The sequence below is a fragment of the Ranitomeya variabilis genome, chromosome 5 (assembly GCF_051348905.1).
Source record: "Ranitomeya variabilis isolate aRanVar5 chromosome 5, aRanVar5.hap1, whole genome shotgun sequence".
Lineage (NCBI taxonomy): Eukaryota > Metazoa > Chordata > Amphibia > Anura > Dendrobatidae > Ranitomeya > Ranitomeya variabilis.
The window spans coordinates 483,890,016-483,910,244 of record NC_135236.1 but is presented as its reverse complement, the minus strand read 5'-3'; the positions used below and the strand labels follow the sequence as shown (position 1 = coordinate 483,910,244).

Below are 20,229 nucleotides of genomic sequence, written 5' to 3'. Positions count from 1 at the left end.
GGAATGAATGATATGTTTACCATCCAAGCCGCTTGCTGTCAGGGAATGGAGCAATAGACATGCAGGATATTTCAGTTCAGGGAATGAATGATATGTTTACCATCCAAGCCACTTGCTTGGATGTACAGTACATTAAATGAGGTACTGTTTGATATTTTGGCCAAAATAGATAAGCTCGCAACCCAACATCAAGGTTTCTCATACTTGCGAGTGCTAACTCTAATTTCAAAAACAGCTAACATAGAAAAATTGAGAAAAACATCCGTCATCTGACAGGTTTTGGTAAGGCTGTTTCCTTATGGCATGTTTTACTCTGGCATAGAGTAGGAAGATAAGACTCTGCCTACAGCCCTGCTCCGGAGCACGGGCAAATCATTGACTGAAAACTTCTGACATAGATTTACACAAGAACCACAGTATGGATTTCTTCACCCCAGGTATCATTTTAATCAGTTTAACACTGCCATTATTACATATCCTCCATTTTTTATGTAGCTACTTTTCAGTTGGTGACTTTGTGATTTGCAACAAATTCATTAAACAATTTGTGCCTTTTTTCAATTTTTTGTTGTTTAGTTAGTTTTCGGATTTTTACATTAATGTGGCTTTTCCAGATCTTTTACAGCGATTCATAAAATGCAACAGAAAAGTCGCAAAATTTTGTAAAACTCTATTCCAGTGTCCCCCATGGAGTAATTTTATGTATTCCAGTTTTTTTGTTGCAACTTTTAGACAATGGCATATCTACTTAAAGATTGCCAAAAAAAAACAATTTCGGGCTTTGCGCAGAAGTCTTGAGCTATGGGCCCCATTTTGATGAAATTGGCACGAAAGCCACAAATTAGATAAAAAAAGTGACTTAAAGAAAAATGCAAATGAGGAGATCGGCCTTCATGATGTTTTGAGACGAATGACATTTGTAAAAATTTCATGAAAAAATATTCATGTATTTATTATCACTACCTTATACTGTATGCTCTATACATTAAATTGCTGGAAGACCATTGCTTCTTTTTGACATAATAACCTTGGAGTTATAGGAGACCTACCAAAAAAGAAATTTGTTAGAAGCCTTCTAGCATATATCAGAAATGTGAAAACTTTTTTTTTAAATATCTTCTATGCTGAAATGTGAACTTGACAACTCTTGACAGAAATTCCGAGGGAGTAATGTTGTTACCAGATTCTTTCAGAAGCTCTGCCTCAGGCTTTGGGGCTGTAACTTCAAGGAATCATATCTCAGAATGGAAGTTATATTTTAAAACACTTTTCTTATGTTCAATGTACATTTGAGAATCTTTTATAAACTCTGGTAGGTGTCTCTTCAGGTTGTCCTAATTGTGTTGGCCAAAAAGTATTTGCACTTATAAAACCTATTGCCCGTATTACATTTAGACTTCATCTTCGGTAGAAATCAAAAGACACTCATAGTTGAAAGTTTGGCAATAAATGGCTACTTTTATTAGGTGTTTTATAAGCTTTCAAAAAACATAGGCCGGTGATATTCACACTGATCTTGATGAGGGGGCAAGTTGTAGTCGGAGGTGCACACCTCTTACTGACACAGAAGCATCTGATGAGTGGTGGGCTTCTCTTTACACGTTGCCGCTAATCTTGCCCAACAGGGATGACTCGTACAGGAAAAATTGACCTCCTGTTTCTACGTAAAGCTTAAAAGGATTGATCTAGTCTGGTTTTAATCATGTGATGACATTGACCTAATGGAAAAGAGAACAATAAACTGGGTAGAAAGGCAAAATGAACAATTGTAACTACAAAGTGCTATATATTATGATGATTGTAATATATTATGAGGATAAAAATTTTGATAGGAGTGCTTCTTTAAGAACTTTTCATCCTGATAAAAGTATTACATATTACCAGTTAGCAGAAACTTTCTGATTATCTTGCCAGTTTATTTAGAAAATTATGCTGATAACATTTTTCATGCAATTCAAGCTCATGACACATTAGCAACAGAACATCTTGCAAGACATTTTCAAGAAATGTCAATTACTGCAGACACAAAAATCTAAATAGTTCAGGAGTCATAGCCATCAAAGAATGAAATTAATTGAAAACTGGGTCTTCATTAATATCAAGAAATGTAACACTCGTTTTTTTAGGAATTTATGTTTAGAGCTAATGAAGATGAACCTTTTGCTGGCTTTGTAGTGCGTACAGAATTATGCTTGCTATGTTCCCTATATAACATCTGCTAAGTTCAGAAAGACCATTAATGTGTATGAATGTCTAGACTTAAACTTGAAAACCAGCAGTCTGGGACTACATTTTGCCAGAGTGTTTTTCAGAAACGTATTTACAAATGACTTATAGAAACCCTTTAATTCAAGAGATCATAATATTATTTAATTCCTCAGCAATGCCCTATTTTTTAGATAGATATTTAAAGAGAATATGTCACCAAGTTTTTTGTATGTAATCCTAGAGCAGCATGATGTAGGGGCACATACTGTGATTCCAGCGATGTGTCACTTACTGGGCTGCTTGCTTTAGTTTTGATAAAAATCAGTGTTTTACCTGCTGCAGATCTATCAGTTCTGTGACTGCTGACCTTTCTTTACCTCCAAATGATCCAAAAAAGAAAAAGCAAGTCTCCAAGAAGCAAAGTGTTAGGGCTAGCGGAACGCAGTAAATAATTATAAGGATGGTATGAGGTGCGTTCGCAGCCCGGGGTCCACCGTGCAGAGATGGAACCTGCTGCTGAGTAATGACAGACTATATGGCGGTATAATGTGGATACACACACGGGTTAGCTTCACCCGGTATGAAGGAAGCGAACCCTGATGCGTCACAGGGCCGCGATACCGCACAGAGAGCGCAAGCAACGAGTCACAGAACTCTGTCGCAAGACTCAGGGAAGGAGTTCCTCTAGACCTCTTGCGCTCGACGCTGCTACTGGGGTGTCAGAGATTAATAGAACTAATAATTTACTGCACAAGAGTGCGTGCTGTGCCGCTCTGACGGACTCCACTAACCACCCAGACTTGGGCCAGGAAAGCGCTCTATTATTTGGTGGTCACTGCTATCAGACGCTGTATCGTGTGCTAGCTGTGCAGGATAACACTGTCAGGCACTAGGTAGCTTCCACCATTCACAAACAGTAAACAACACTAGGGATGGGAATGATTCTGAGCTTTCATCCATCGACAGACATATATCCACACACATGATAATAAGTTTACACTAGCGCATGTGAACCTTTTATAGCGGAAGCTCTCCGGGACCTTCCTAGTGGTCCAATTGGAGCTGCTACAGGACCTGAGCGTGTGACCCCCGACCTCCAATGAGAGGTCGTCCCTTGGGCTTGCTCAGAAGAAGAAAAGCAGGACTTAGTCCCATGGACGCACACTCGCTGCTACAATGGCTGAGCCTGGAAGATCAGCAGTAACCAGCTGCACAGTATCAGCTTGAGCCAGACACTGGGACCGACGTCTCTGCTGAGCAGGCTCCACTGCAGCTGGAGGAGAATGGGAGACCGCAGCGGCGATGGTTCGAGATTCCCCCTGTGCAGCGTCGGGAAATCGACACCTAACACAAAGTAACAATTATATAAACTTTATTAGATAGCAAAAGAAAAAAACCTGATTGTACAACACAATTTAAAAAGCATGTGTGGCATGCTAAAACATGAATAATAAAACCAATGAAGAAGTGGGGGAGCGTAGTATGCCAACCGGCCAGTATAAATAGAAAAAAATGAATCAGATATTAAATTACTCAATAAATGATGGCCGACACTCAATAAACCCCTGCCGACACTTCAATTGCTCCATGTCAACAGAGCAGCTCTTCCTCTTACGGGTTGCTGGGTCATGCAGTTACGCAGTGTGCTCTGTTCACACTGTCACGATTCAGCACTCTGCAGTCACATGGGATGACTGTAGACTTTTATTCTTAGAACGAAAAACCCCTTTAAATATGGAGACTGTCTAAAGCATGTTTGAATGTTCAACTTTCTTGTACTCTAAGGGTATGTGCACACGCTGCGGATTACTCTGCAGATTTTTCCGGACTGATTTTGGTAAATCCACAGGTAAACCTGACTGCGGATTTACCGCGTTTTTTTTCGCGGTTTTTGTGAGGATTTCACCTGCGGTTTTACACCTGCAGAATCCTTTTATGGAGCAGGTGTAAACAGCTGCGGAATCCGCACAAAGAATTGACATGCTGCGGAATAAACAACGCAGTGTTTCCGCGTGTTTTTTTCCGCAGCATGTGCACTGCGGATTTTGTTTTCCATAGGTTTACATGGTGCTGTAAACGCATGGAAAACTGCTCTGAATCTGCAGCTTCCAATCTGCACTACTTAAAAATAATAAAATCTGTGTTACTTAAACTCCCTTAGTACAGTGATGAATCCATGTCACTACTTTGCTTATTGGTGACAGGCTGAGCTTTTGATCTTGCTTTATGGCAGCAGCATATCAACAAAGCCTGAAGCAGTGGCAGAGAGGCATTCATTAACCTGGGGAGTATTGCTGATTTTATTAGTTTTAGCTAGTGTAATCTGTAGTCTATAGGCAGAAGAAAGTTAAAAAGAGAAAAATTCCATTAAAGGGAATATGTCAACAGGTTTTTGCTACTGCATCTGAGAGCAGCTTGATGTAGGCAAGGAGCAGTTGAACCCAACGATGTATCACATAGATTACTGGATGCAGCCGTTCTGATATAATCAAAGCTTTTAGATTTAGAATGAAGCAGAGCTGAGAAAGCGAACCCCGCCCACAGCAGGCTCTATGTGTGCAAACTCTATAGACAGTGCGGTGCTTAGTTGCTGGACTAGTCCAGCACAGTTAGTAAACAACAGCACTTACTTTGACAAGTGACAAATCCCTGAATCCTGTGCTTCAGCCTTTATCTCCTGCTGTCTTCAGATTACATAGCAAAAACCTGCTGACAGATTCATTTTTTGTTACCCTGCTTCCCAGAGCCATAACTTTTATTTTTTGGTCAAAACGGCGATGTGAGAGCTTTATATATATATATATATATATATATATATATATATATATATATATATATATTTTTTTTTTACCATGTTTACTAAATGCTATAACTGACATGACATTATGATTGCCCAGGTCATTACAAGTTCATAGACATCAAACATATATCGATTCATTTTTATTTAAGTGGTGAAAAAAATTCCCAAACTTTGTTTATATAAATTGCTCCATTTTCCAATACCCACAGGTCTCCATTTTTCGTGATCTCGGGTTGGGTGAGGGCTTAATTAATGATAATCTTTTGATCGCCCGTTATTGCATTTTAATGCAATGTTGCGGCGACCAAAAAAATGTAATTCTGGTGTTTTTAATTTTTGTCTCATTACGCCGTTTAGTAATCGGGTTAATTCTTTCTTTATATTGATAGCTAGGGCGATTCTGAACGCAGCAATACCAAATATGTATATGTTTGATTTTTTTTTTAATTGTTTTATTTTGAAAGGGGGGTAATTTGAACTTTTATATTTTTTTAATATTCTTCTAAACATTTTTTTTTACTTTTGGCATGCTTCAATAGTCTCCATGGGAGACTCAAAGCTGCTATAATCCGATCAGCTCTGCTACATACAGGCAATGATCATATATAGCAGAATTGCTCACTTGCTATGAGTACAAACCACCGGGCGGCGCTCATAGCATTACGGCAGTGACAACCATAGAGGTCTGCTGGATACCTCTGGTTGTCATGCCAACCCATCGATGACTCACAATCTCGTGATGGGGTCACCGATGGGCGGGATTTCCGGCGCAGTTGCTAGAAGCGCCGATTAAATGGCGCTGTCAGAGATTGACAGTGGCATTTAACGGGTTAATAGCCACGGGTGGATCGCGATTCCACCCGCGGCTGTTAGAGACAAATGTCAGCTGTTCAAAACAGCTGACATGTTCCGGAAAGATGTGGGCTCAGCGCCAGAGCCCACATTAAAGGGAGCGAGTCCGACATCGGCGTAATATTATGCCCAATGTAAGAAAGGGGTTAAGGGAATTATCATTTCACAGACACTCACTAAAAGAACAGTCATGTGGACAGTATCCTGAAAGGAATTAATTAAAATGTGGCAATATGTGGCAGCATGCTGTTTCCCCTAAAGTTTTTTCACAGTGCTACTAAAGTGCACAAATCATTATAAAAGAAACACAAAACTAATACCACTAGGATCCCCTTTGGCTATAGCTTCAACAATCTCAAACAGGACCGAAAGAGATTACATCCCATCAGTCACTTGACCCTGAAGCCAGTCAGTGGCCTCACCCTTCAGGTAACTAACAAAGTAGCACTCTGGAGAGCTATAGCATGAAAGCATGAAGTAGATGAAATCTGATATGCATTACTGCTGTAGAAAATGGGAAAAATTGAGGATGCTTAGCGCATAAATTGGCTAATTCATGTATAACCAGCAGCCAAGATAAAGCGATTCTCTTTGCTGGGAACCTATCCTAATGTGAATCCTTTCCTAGGCTGAAACCTACATCTGTATGGGTAGATAGGATAGGATCCTGCTGTTATTAAAACCGCTGGAGGCTGATGGGTGAAGTGCTCAGTCAGAAAGCTTATGTGTTATGATCCGGTGACCTTGGAGCCGCATGAGAGACTTTCTCAGGAGTAGGTGGTACCTGTACTGACCGCAAACCCTAAACTGACACCGCAACTAGAAGTAGCCGTGGGGTGTACCTAACATGTCCTAGACACCTCGACACAGCCGGAGGACTAAATACCCCTATAGGTGGAAATGGGAATTCTATCTTGCCTCAGAGCAGAACCCCAAAGGATAGGCAGCCCCCCACAAATATTGACTGTGAGTATAAGAGGAAAGACACACGCAGGCAGAAAAACAGAATTTAGCAAAAGAGGCACTTCTAGCTAAATAGAAAAGGATAGGACAGAATTCTAAGCGGTCAGTATTAAAATCCTAAAAATATCCACAGCAGAAAATACAAATATACTACATCTAACTAAAGACATAGCAAGTATATCTGCAACTCCTGAGAATCCAGCATGACTGAAAAATCCAAACAAAGTCTAAGCTGGGCAAAAACACAATGAATTGCACTGAATTGCAAAGCACACTGCATGTGTGCACAGAGACAAAAAACCAGACACTTATCTTAGCTGAATTGGCAGCAGAGCATGAGGAACCAGAGAGAGATGCAATCCCTCCAAGAACAATGGACAACTGGCCAGGAGTAATGGATCCTGCACACCTAAATACCTAGTAGAGCTGCAATCAGCAGAAACACCTGCCCTGGATTACAACCCCAAGACAACTGCACTACCACTAACAACCACTGGAGGGAGCCCAAGAGCAGAATTCACAACACTTATGTATACAAATAACAAAAGACTGCCCGTCTCTTCAAAACAGAAAACAGGTGTGTACAGATGCTCACTAAGGATAGCCATCTCCATAAATAAATAAATAACTAACAAATAAAGTTGCACTCTGTAGCACTATAACTTGAAAACATGAAATCTGAATTGTGTTACTGCTCTAGAAAATAGGAAAAATTGACAACACTTAGGGTATAAATTGGCCAATTCATGTGTACCTGACAGCCGCGATAAGGCAATTCTCTTTGCTGCGAACCTATCCTAATGGGAATTTATAGCTGCAGAGTTAGGGCTCATGCAGACATCTGATTTTTCCACTTACGAGAAAATCAGACCGAGTTTGATCAGAGTGTGGTTCGAGTGTGCTCTGTCTGATTTTTTCACAGACCCATTGACTAGCATTGCCGATTTTGATCCGACTTGTCTCAGTGACATGCAAATGGTCCCGTTCGCATTGCAGTAGATTAGGTAGCCGTGGTTATGACCATTAACAGCTAACTGTCAATATATGAGTGATCATAACTATGGATATCTAAACTACTGCAATGCCTTGCACATGAGGTAAGCGACACAGTGAATCAGAAGAACTATACTATATTTGTAATTGCAGGTACTTGCTATATTATTACACCTACTGCATATTAGGATAGGATCGTGGAGATGGGAATACCCCTTTAAGGTTCTTTTTATTGTAAATGCTTTTCACGGATAGCATGTTATTCAATGGGTCTGTGCACATGTCTGATTTTTATTCTAGTTTTGGATCAAAATCAGCAATGCTACTGTAAGGGTCCAAGGAAAATATTAAATTGAACTGGGATGAAATCTGAGCCAAGTCCAATTTTCACAGACTGACCTAATGGAGGAGGTGGAGAACCTTTGTTTGTCACTACCTTTGAGGAAAACTCATCCCGCTGTGATCAAACTCTGATCAAAATCTGATTAGAAAAATGGGACCATTATTCTCGGATGAAGAGAAAACGGTCGTGTTCACCTGCCCTTGTGCAAATTGTTTGCTTCCATTGAAGTGTATCCGGGTGATTTACTCAACAAATGGCTCAGAGATCATTGTGCTTATATGTTAAAATGCACAGAATCATCTGCTTAACTAGTAAATATTTTGCACACAAGTGATAAATGAAGGTGTGTCGCACAAAGACAAAAATAAAATGTTACATCTAGTCGAGTCAATTAAAAATGTCTGTACATCAGAGCGAATAAAGCTGTTGGCAAACAGTAGTTCCATGCTTCGCATGATTCATTAGTGTCTTAAATACACTCTGGTACAATGCCAGCGCACATTTCTCTTTCCCGGTCACAGTTTAGAAGTCCCCTTCTGAGCTTTTATTATCAGTACAATACAAAGCTTTCGGCACTCGTATTTATCTCTGTATCCAGTTTCTGGCCATTGGAGAGAATTTTCTGATGTGAATAGATATCAGTAGAAGTCAGCTTAGTTATGGCCTTCATTGGAAAGTAAAGTGCACACCTTCCTCACCCCAGGAAAATAAAAACCTCCTCCATTGGGCTCAAATTACCACATTCTACTTTCTCCTCTTTGCTTTATGTGTGCCATAAACATTCATCAGACACGAGAAAAGCTTTATTCAATGGTTAAGCATTTCTGAGATGACTCTCAAGCTTACGTCCAAGAGTCTGGACAGACATCTGTCTGAGATGGTTTAGTGAATCCTGCATTGAGTAGGGGGTTGGACACGATGACCTTGGAGATCCTTTCCAACTCTAACATTCTATAAGTCTTTTGCCACCGATACCTCACCTATTCATTTGGCTGTAAAATGGCAACAAATATGAACCCAAGTGACTTATTATAAGGCATTGATGATACTTTTATGCACTTTTATACAAGTCCGACACTTCGTATTAACTCCTTTGCTTCGGGGTTTCTCATGATTTTCCACCTCTGGGAGCCAGGAGTGATGCTCACTAAATAATAAATTGGGCAGCACGGTCACTCAGTGGTTATCAGCACTGGGGTCCTGAGTTTACAATCTGGCTTCCGTCTCCATTCCACTGAGAGTGCCCTGACCAAACTTACGAACGACTTACTTACAGCCAAAGCTAACAGACTATTCTCTATACTACTCCTTCTAGACCTGTCCTCTGCCTTCCACACAGTTGACCACTGCCTCCTACTACAGATCCTCTCTTCCTTTGGTGTCAAAGACCTCGCCCTATCCTGGATCTCCTCATACCTTACCAACCGCACATTTAGTGTTTCCTACTCCCATACTACCTCTTCATCTCGCCCCCTCTCTGTTGGTGTCCCACAAGGCTCTGTCCTAGGACCTCTTCTCTTCTCAATCTATACCCTTGGCCTGGGACAACTCATAAAGTCCTATGGCTTCCAGTAACATATATATGCCGATGACACTCAAATCTACCTCTCTAGCCCAGATGTCACCTCTCTGCTGTCCAGAATCTCAGAGAGTCTCTGCTGTCCAGAATCTCAGAGAGTCTATCAGCCATATCCTCCTTCTCTCGTTTCCTCAAACTTAATGTGGACTAAACCAAACTAATTATCTTTCCTCCATCTCGCACATCTTCCCTTCCTCGTAGTAATCCTTGACTCTGCCCTGTCCTTTAAACCGCACATCCAAGCTCTCGCCACCTCCTGTCACCTCCACCTCAAAATTATTTCCAGAATCCGTCCTTTTCTCAACCCTCACTCTACCAAAATGCTTGTGCATGCCCTAATCATCTCTCGCCTTGACTACTGCAACATCCTCCTTTGTGGGCTACCCTCTAACACTCTCGCACCCCTCCAGTCCATCCTTAACTCTGCTGCCCAACTAATTAATCTCTCTCCTTGCTACACTCCTGCTTCCCCTCTTTGCAAATCCCTTCACTGGCTCCCAATTTCCCAGCGTATCCAGTTTAAACTACTAACACTGACCTACAAAGCCATCCATAACCTTTCTCCTCTTATATTTCCGTCCTAATCTCTCAATATCTTCCCTCACGTAATCTCCATTCCTCCCAAGATCTCCTTCTCTCCACACTTATTCGCTCCTCACCCAATCGCCTCCAAGACTTCTCCCGAATATCACCCATCCTCTGGAATTCTGTGCCCCAACACGTCCGGTTATCAACCACATTTGGATCCTTCAAACAGAACCTGAAAACTCACCTTTTCAAGGAAGCTTACAGCCTGTAATGACAACATGGCCACCTCAACACCATCGGAGCTACTGCAACCCCCGACAATACTGTCTCCTTCCCCATAATCCTGTAGAATGTAACCCCGCAAGGGCAGGGTCCTCTCCCCTCTGTATCAGTCTGTGATTGTTAGTTTGTTTACTGTAAGTGATATTTGTATTTTGATGTGTCTCATGTACAGCACCATGGAATTAATGGTGCTATATAAATAATAATAATATCCTACCAAGGAAAACATCTGCAAGTAGTTTGTATGTTCTCCCAATGTTTACCTGGGTTTTCTCCATCTTCCTCCCACACTCCAAAAACATACTGATAGGGAATTTAGATTGTGAGCCCCATCGGGGACAGCGATGATGATGTCTGTAAAGCACTTTGGAAATAATGGGGCTGTATAAGCATGTAAAATAATAATTGATATTAACTCCCAATACTTGTATAGTTTCTGAATGCAAACACTTGACACCTAGTCAAAAGGCCATTCAGCACTTTATACAAAGTTTGACCTGAACTGAAACCTAGGTACACCACACCTTCTTAAAATAGAAGATTAACATGGTTAGAGTTGATACATACCACTTAGACTATGTATTATATATCTTTAGAAAATCATCAGAATGGGAAAGTTGAAAATTCTGGTTATACGTTGAAAAATTCTAGTTTGGCATATGTCCCTTTTACGTAGCAATAACTTTGGAATGCCTTAATGTGTCCCTTTGGTTCTGAGACTATTTATTCATGGCACATTGTCCTGTGTCAATGTTAAATATATGTAGATATGTTTTCACTTAAACAAAAAAGCTGAAATTTTACAAAAAATGTGAACAAATTTGCACTTTTCAGATTTTTAAAGTGTCTGCCCTTAGAACAGATACCCCACAAAATAGTTAATAATCGGCATTTCCAATATGTCTATTTGATATTAACAGCATTTTTAATGTTTTTAAATGGTGTTCCCGTGATGGGATAAATAGCATACTAATTTTATAGGTTAGGTTACCAACATGTTGATAAGAAATATGTATAGTTATATACATATATTGATATATTATTTTATAGTTTGTTTTTTACAATAAAATCAGTTTTTTTGAATGTTTCTTTGTGCTTCATATTGTAATAGCTGTCACTTTAACCCCTTCATGACCCAGCCTATTTTGGCCTTAATGACCTTGCCATTTTTTGCAATTCTGACCAGTGTCCCTTTATGAGGTAATAACTCAGGAACGCTTCAACGGATCCTTGCGGTTCTGAGATTGTTTTTTCGTGACATATTGGGCTTCATGTTAGTGGTAAATTTAGGTCGATAATTTCTGAGTTTATTTGTGAAAAAAACGGAAATTTGGCGAAAATTTTGAAAATTTCGCAATTTTCACATTTTGAATTTTTATTCTGTTAAACCAGAGAGTTATGTGACACAAAATAGTTAATAAATAACATTTCCCACATGTCTACTTTACATCAGCACAATTTTGGAAAGAAATTTTTTTTTTGCTAGGAAGTTATAAGGGTTAAAATTTGACCAGTGATTTCTCATTTTTACAACAAAATTTACAAAACCATTTTTTTTAGGGACCACCTCACATTTGAAGTCAGTTTGAGGGTTCTATATGGCTGAAAATACCCAAAAGTGACACCATTCTAAAAACTGCACCCCTCAAGGTGCTCAAAACCACATTCAAGAAGTTTATTAACCCTTCAGGTGTTTCACAACAGCAGAAGCAACATGGAAGGAAAAAGTGAACATTTAACTTTTTAGTCACAAAAATGATCTTTTAGCAACAATTTTTTTATTTTCCCAAGGGTAAAAGGAGAAACTGGACCACAAAAGTTGTTGTCCAATTTGTCCTGAGTACGTTGATACCTCATATGTGGGGGTAAACCACTGTTTGTGGGCACGGCAGGGCTCGGAAGCGAAGGAGCGCCATTTGACTTTTTCAATGAAAAATTGGCTCCAATCTTTAGCGGACACCATGTCGCGTTTGGAGAGCCCCCGTGTGCCTAAACATTGGAGCTCCCCCACAAGTGACCCCATTTTGGAAACTAGACGCCCGAAGGAACTTATCTAGATGCGTAGTGAGCACTTTAATCCCCCAGGTGCTTCACAAATTGATCCGTAAAAATGAAAAAGTACTTTTTTTTTCACAAAAAATTTTTTTAGCCTCAATTTTTTCATTTTCACATGGGCAACAGGATAAAATGGATCCTAAAATTTGTTGGGCAATTTCTCCTGAGTACGCCGATACCTCATATGTGGGGGTAAACCACTGTTTGGGTGCACGGCAAGGCTCGGAAGGGAAGGCGCGCCATTTGACTTTTTGAATGAAACATTATCTCCATCGTTAGCGGACACCATGTCGCGTTTGGAGAGACCCTGTGTGCCTAAACATTGAAGCTCCCCCACATGTGACCCCATTTTGGAAACTAGACCCCCCAAGGAACTTATCTAGATGCATAGTGAGCACTTTAAACTCTCAGGTGCTTCACAAATTGATCCGTAAAAAATGAAAAAGTACTTTTTTTTCACAAAAAAAATTTTTTAGCCTCAATTTTTTCATTTTCACATGGGCAACAGGATAAAATGGATCCTAAAATTTGTTGGGCAATTTCTCCTGAGTACGCCGATACCTCATATGTGGGGGTAAACCACTGTTTGGGTGCACGGCAAGGCTTGGAAGGGAAGGCGCGCCATTTGACTTTTTCAATGGAAAATTAGCTCCAATCGTTAGTGGACACCATGTTGCGTTCGGAGAGCCCCTGTGTGCCTAAACATTAGAGCTCCCCTACAAGTGACCCCATTTTGGAAACTAGACCCCCCAAGGAACTAATCTAGATGTATAGTGAGCACTTAAAACCCCCAGGTGCTTCACAGAAGTTTATAACTCAGAGCCATGAAAATAAAAAAATATTTTTCTTTCCTCAAAAATGATTTTTAGGCCGGAGTTTTTTATTTTCCCAAGGATAATAGGAGAAATTGGACCCCAAATGTTGTTGTCCAGTTTGTCCTGAGTACGATGATACCCCATATGTGGGGATAAACCACTGTTTGGGCGCACGGCAGGGCTCGGAAGGGAAGGCACGCCATTTGGCTTTTTGAATGGAAAATTAGCTCCAATCATTAGCGGACACCATGTCGCGTTTGGAGAGCCCCTGTGTGCCTAAACATTGGAGCTCCCACACAAGTGACCCCATTTTGGAAACTAGACCTCCCAAGGAACTAATCTAGATGTGTGGTGAGCACTTTGAACCCTCAAGTGCTTCACAGAAGTTTATAACGCAGAGCCATGAAAATATAAAATTATTTTTCTTTCCTCAAAAATGATTTTTTAACCCACAATTTTTTATTTTCCTAAGGGTAAGAGGAGAAATTGGACCACAAAAGTTGTCGTGCAGTTTCTCCTGAGTACGCTGATACCCCATATGTGGGGGTAAACCACTGTTTTGGCACACGTCGGGGAGCGGAAGGGAAGTAGTGACGTTTTGAAATGCAAACTTTAATGGAATGCTCTGCGGGCGTCACGTTGCGTTTGCAGAGCCCCTGATGTGCCTAAACAGTAGGAACTCCCCACAATTGACCCCACTTTGGAAACTAGACCCCCAAGGGAACTTATCTAGATGTGTGGTGAGCACTTTGAACCCCCAAGTGCTTCACAGAAGTTTATAACGCAGAGACGTGAAAATAAAAAATGTGTTTTCTTTCCTCAAAAATATTTTTTAAGCCCAGAATTTTTTAATTTTCCCAAGGGTAACAGGAAAAATTTGACCCCAAAAGTTGTTGTCCAGTTTCTCCTGAGTACGCTGATACCCCATATGTGGGGGTAAACCACTGTTTGGGCACATGGCGGGGCTCGGAAGGGAAGTAGTGACGATTTGGAATGCAGACTTTGATGGAATGGTCTGCGGGAATCATGTTATGTTTGCAGAGCCCCTGATGTGCCTAAACAGTAGAAACCCCCCACAAGTGACCCCATTTTGGAAACTAGATCCCCCAAGGAACTTATCTAGATGTGTGGTGAGCACGTTCAACCCCCAAGTGCTTCACAGAAGTTTACAACGCAGAGCCGTGAAAATAAAAAATCATTTTTCTTTCCTCAAAAAAGATGTTTTAGCAAGCAATTGTTTATTTTCACAAGGGTAACAGGAGAAGTTGGACCCCAATATTTGTTGCCCAGTTTGTTGTGAGTACGCTGGTACCCCATATGTGGGGGTAAACCACTGTTTGGGCGCACGTCAGGGCTCGGAAGGGAAGTAGTGACATTTGAAATGCAGACTTTGATGGAATGGTCTGCGGGCGTCACGTTGCATTTGCAGAGCGCCTGATGTGCCTAAACAGTAGAAACACCCCACAAGTGACCCCATTTTGGAAACTAGACCCCAAAAGGATCTTATCTAGATGTGTGGTGAGCACTTTCAACCCCCAAGTGTTTCACATAAGTTTATAACGTAGAGCCGTGAAAATAAAAAATAATTGTTCTTTCCTCAAAATTATGTTTTAGCAAGTAATTTTTTATTTTTGCAAGGGTAACAGGAGAAATTGGACCCCAATAGTTGTTGCCCAGTTTGTCCTGAGTACGCTGGTATCCCATATGTGGGGGTAAACCACTGTTTGGGCGCACGTCGGGGCTTGGAAGGGAGGGCGCACCATTTGACTTTTTGAACGCAAGATTGGCTGGAATCATTGGTGGCGCCATGTTGCGTTTGGAGACCCCTGATGTGCCTAAACAGTGGAAACCCCTCAATTCTAACTTCAACACTAACCCCAACACACCCCTAACCCTAATCCCAACTGTAGCCATAACCCTAATCACAACCCTAACCCCAACACACCCCTAACCACAACCCTAACCCCAACACACCCGTAACCCTAAATCCAACCCTAATCCTAACCCTAATCCCAACCCTACCCACAACTGTAACCCCAACACAACCCTTACCCTATCCTTAACCCTAACCACAAGCCTAATCTTAACCCTATTTCCAACCCTAGCCCTAATTCCAACCCTAAGGGTACCGTCTCACATAACGATTTACCAACGATCACGACCAGCGATACGACCTGGCCGTGATCGTTGGAAAGTCATTGTGTGGTCGCTGGGGAGCTGTCACACAGACCGCTCTCCAGCGACCAACGATGCCAAGGTCCCGGGTAACCAGGGTAAACATCGGGTTACTAAGCGCAGGGCCGCGCTTAGTAACCCGATGTTTACCGTGGTTACCAGCGTAAAAGTAAAAAAAAAAAACGTACATACTCACATTTTGGTGTCCTTCAGGTCCCTTGCCGTCTGCTTCCCGCTCTGACTGAGTGCCGCCGTACAGTGAGAGCAGAGCGCAGCGGTGACGTCACTGCTGTGCTGTGCTCTCACTTTCCGGCCGGCAGACAGTCAGAGCGGGAAGCAGACGGCAAGGGACCTGAAGGACACCGGAATGTGAGTATGTACGTTTTTTTTTTTTTTTACTTTTACGCTGGTAACCACGGTAAACATCGAGTTACTAAGCGCGGCCCTGCGCTTAGTAACCCGATGTTTACCCTGGTTACAAGTGAACGCATCGCTGGATAGCTGTCACACACAACGATCCAGCGATGACAGCGGGAGATCCAGCGACGAAAGAAAGTTCCAAACGATCTGCTACGACGTACGATTCTCAGCAGGATCCCTGATCGCTGCTGCGTGTCACACAGCGATATCGTATGGATATCCCTGGAACGTCACAGATCGTACCGTCGTAGCGATCAAAGTGCCACTGTGAGACGGTACCCTAACTCTAATTCCAACCCTAACCCCCAAGGCTATGTGCCCACTTTGCGGATTCGTGTGAGATTTTTCCGCACCATTTTTGAAAAATCCACAGGTAAAAGGCACTGCGTTTTACCTACAGATTTACAGCGGATTTCCAGTGTTTTTTTGTGCGGATTTCACCTGCGGATTCCTATTGAGGAACAGGTGTAAAACGCTGCGGAATCTGCACAAAATTGACATGCTGCGGAAAATACACAGCGTTTCCGCACGGTATTTTCCGCACCATGGGCACAGCAGATTTGGTTTTCCATAGGTGTACATGGTACTGTAAACCTGATGGAAAACTGCTACGAATTCGCAGCGGCCAATCCGCTGCGGATCCGCGGCAATCCGCTGCGGATTCGCAGCCAAATCCGCACTGTGTGCACATGCCCTAACCCTAACCCTAACCCTACCCCTAATTCTAACCCTAATTGTAACCCTAGTTCTAACCCTAACCCTAGCAGAAAAAAAAATAAATATTTTATTTATTTTTATTATTGTCCCTATGGGGGTGATAAAGGGGGGTCATTTACTTTTTTTTCATTTTGATCACTGCGATAGGCTATATCGCAGTGATCAAAATACTTCTGAAATGAATCTGCCAGCCGGCAGACTCTGCGGGCGCAGTGCGCATGCGCCCGCCATATTATAAGATGGCGGCGCCCATGGAGAAGCCGGACGGACATCGGGAGGCCCGGTAAGTATGAAGGGGGGGTGATCGGATCACGGGGGGGGGACCGGAGCACAGGGGGGGGGGGACCGGAGCACAGGGAGGGGGCACCGGAGCACGGGGGGATCGGACAGGAGGACGGAGGAGCGGACAGAACGAATTAGGGGGGGCGGACCGCGCACCGGAGCACTGGGGGGGCGATCGGTGGGGTGGGGGCAGATTAGGTTTTCCAGCCATGGCCGATGATATTGCAGCATCGGCCATGGCTGGATTGTAATATTTCACCGTTTTTTGGGGTGAAATATTACAAATCGCTCTGATTGGCAGTTTCACTTTCAACAGCCAATCAGAGCGATCGTAGCTAGCGGGGGGGTGAAGCCACCCCCCCTGGGCTGAAGCACCACTCCCCCTGTCTCTGCAGATCGGGTGAAATCGGAGTTAACCCCTTCACCCGATCTGCAGGGACGCGATCATTCTGTGACACAGCATATGCGTCACAGGTCGGGAAGGCACCGACTTTCATGACGCATACGCTGTGTCACAGGTCGGGAAGGGGTTAATAGTTGACTGCGGTGCATGAGGGTTTATTTTTTGCTTGGCAAAATGTAATATTTATTGGTATCATTTTGGGTTCTTGAGACTTTTAATTATGCTTTTTTCTGAAATGATCTGGAATTCTGGAAATGTTTTGTGTATGGTATTGGCTGGACAGAATGAATCACATTCTCATTTTTGTAGTATGAATTATGGACACTTTCTCACAATTAAACCTTATGAAAATAGCAAATAATTATAAACTAGATAAGAATAAAACATTTTTTTAAACTACCGTAAATAATTAGAAGCTAGTTTTATAGTTGATGCCAAATATGTTTTTTTGTTTCCAATAATAAAGGACTTAAAGGAAAAAAGGTGTGATACACATGTATTCGTCAGGAGGAGATCACCTATCACCTCTCTTCTATCCATGCTGCCTGGCTGCTCCCCCACAGCACTTTTTCCTTCTTCACACTGGCAGAAGTCAATGCTGTTGTCGACTCACCCTGAGATATCTCGGATTTAAGTCATTGTTGGGAGTGACAGGAGCACATACAGCTCTCACTTTAAGGGCAGAGACAGAGTGCCGTATTTCTTGTGCGAGAATCCCATTGTAAACCTCGTACTGGCTGGCGGCTCTCCTGACCTGAGCTTGACAGCTGCATAGTAATCCATCATACTGTCTTGCTCAGATCAGGAGAGGTGCCGGCCAGTCCGTGCAGTGCGATGCGATTCTCGCACGAGAAATACGGCAGTCTGTCTCTGCCCATGATATCTCATGCTGGGTCATGACTACAGCAGGGATTCTGGTTTCATTTTGAAGCTGAGAATCCCTGCTGTAGCTGTGATCCAGGCTCAGATATAGCCAACAGTAGCACGGGCTTATTTGAGATTCCACTTTGTAAGGACGTTTGAGGTACGTGCAATGCAGGGGAAGGGTTAAGAGGAGTCAGACATTTGTCTTTGATAGATTTGCTTGATGGCAAGATTACATTTTCATAATTTGTCCTCAATATTTTGAAATAATTACTGACAATAGAAACACATCTGGGATGACCAAATGACTTACCAGCCATCTTTTGATCAGTTCTTGATGTTTCAAGCTGTCATGTGATTTTTCCCACTAGAGAGTAACATAACATGCTGCACTGTTTTGTGTTTTTACATGATGGACACCATGACTGTATGCTGGTTGAAAAGAAGAGCTGAATTCTTTTTGCAGATCTGAAGTCAAATTTTGTATAAGTTATTGCCTTTGTGTGAACTTACTGATAAGTTAGCTCTTAATGTGTAATGGACCAGGTAATAACCCATGATATTTCCATTCTCAGGTCATTGATGACAGTGGAAAGTTTAGTGTTCCAAGCTGCATGGGTGACATTGCTGATGAAGAGGGTGGATCTAGCCTAAAGTTTGAATATCCCTTTGATGATGTGACAGTAATTGACATGCGTTGGATATGTGATATAGTCATGAAAACCTTAGAAGTTTTGTACTTTGTAAAAAGATGGGAGGCATTGGTGCATATAGCCGTGCAGTTCAATATTCTTTCTCAGTAAGTAGATCTGTGCTTTTTCTGTATGAACTATAGATTCCGATAGTCTTATAATAAAATAATGACATCCAGGGCATGTCATTTTGTGTAAGTATTAAAGTCTAATTGCCCACAGTTGTATATTAATATATTGTTCTCTTATTACAGTGAGAGGTTTACTGAGCAAGTCACACCATTGTTGGTTCATGCTCAGAGGATGCTGGCTGGAAGAATATTAGACAAAAAAGGAAGTGATTTTTCAGATTCAAATTCCTATACACAAATTGAGGCAAGTGATGGAAAGGTCAGTAACTGAAAGCTATTTGCTGTATGCTAATGAGCCATTTAGAAGTCTGCTTTGCCATTTTTATTTACGTGTCCATGGTAGAGATTGGAGAATCGATTTGCAGAACTCCGGTCCATCAGACAGGTCAACGGTCTGTCGACAGGAGCCTGCAAATCTCTTTACATATCAGCATTTCTGTCTCTGCTTTTGATTAGCTGGTATGGTGCAACGTTATCATTGTGGTGTGATGCACACACAATGTCACGCCAACCCGACTAATAAAAGGAAGAGCTGGGAATGCCGGCAATTAAAGGGAATCAGCAGGATTGTGCACAATAACCTACAGTGTCAGGCCGGCACCCTTATACTGGTTAAAATGATACCTGGGTGATGAAATCCGTCTTGTGGTTGTTGTTTAATCTTTATTTTCAGGTGATTAGATTAGATACGTTAGGACCAATCAATTTTGAAACCACCTTGTCGAAGGTTGATGGATTTGCATGAATTGGCCAAATTATGTGCTAAGGCCTGGTTCACATTAGCATTTCTGTGCGCAGCGTATGATCCGCATAGATCCGCATGCGTCATGCATACATATCTTTAACATGGTGTACGCAGGGACATGCATTCATTCGCATGCAGATGCGTACACATGCGTCGTTTTGTGGTGTGTGGCGGTGTCCGGGGAACGCATAATGTTGCATTTTTGAGGCGTCAAATATTGAGCAATTGTACTTTAGACTGCGCATGTCCAGAAAATGATGTCACCGCCTCCACCATGTGCATAAAAACGCATGCCAAAACGCATTTAAACGCAGGCACACGCAACGTTTTTTTTTGCCTCATGCACAACATGATGCAAAGGATAGGGGGTAAAGTGCATCAG

At 42.0% G+C, this 20,229-nt stretch overlaps 1 protein-coding gene across 3 annotated transcripts in view; it reads left to right on the top strand.

Moving 5' to 3' along the window:
- The window catches only part of CFAP54 (cilia and flagella associated protein 54), a 615,020-nt gene that overhangs the window by 330,827 nt on the left and 263,964 nt on the right, over window positions 1-20,229 (top strand). For all 3 annotated transcript variants that reach the window (XM_077265522.1, XM_077265521.1, XM_077265523.1), the window contains 2 exons: window positions 18,855-19,078; window positions 19,226-19,361. In XM_077265522.1, coding sequence (XP_077121637.1) covers window positions 18,855-19,078; window positions 19,226-19,361 — 360 coding nt within the window. The remainder of the gene's footprint in view (window positions 1-18,854; window positions 19,079-19,225; window positions 19,362-20,229) is intronic.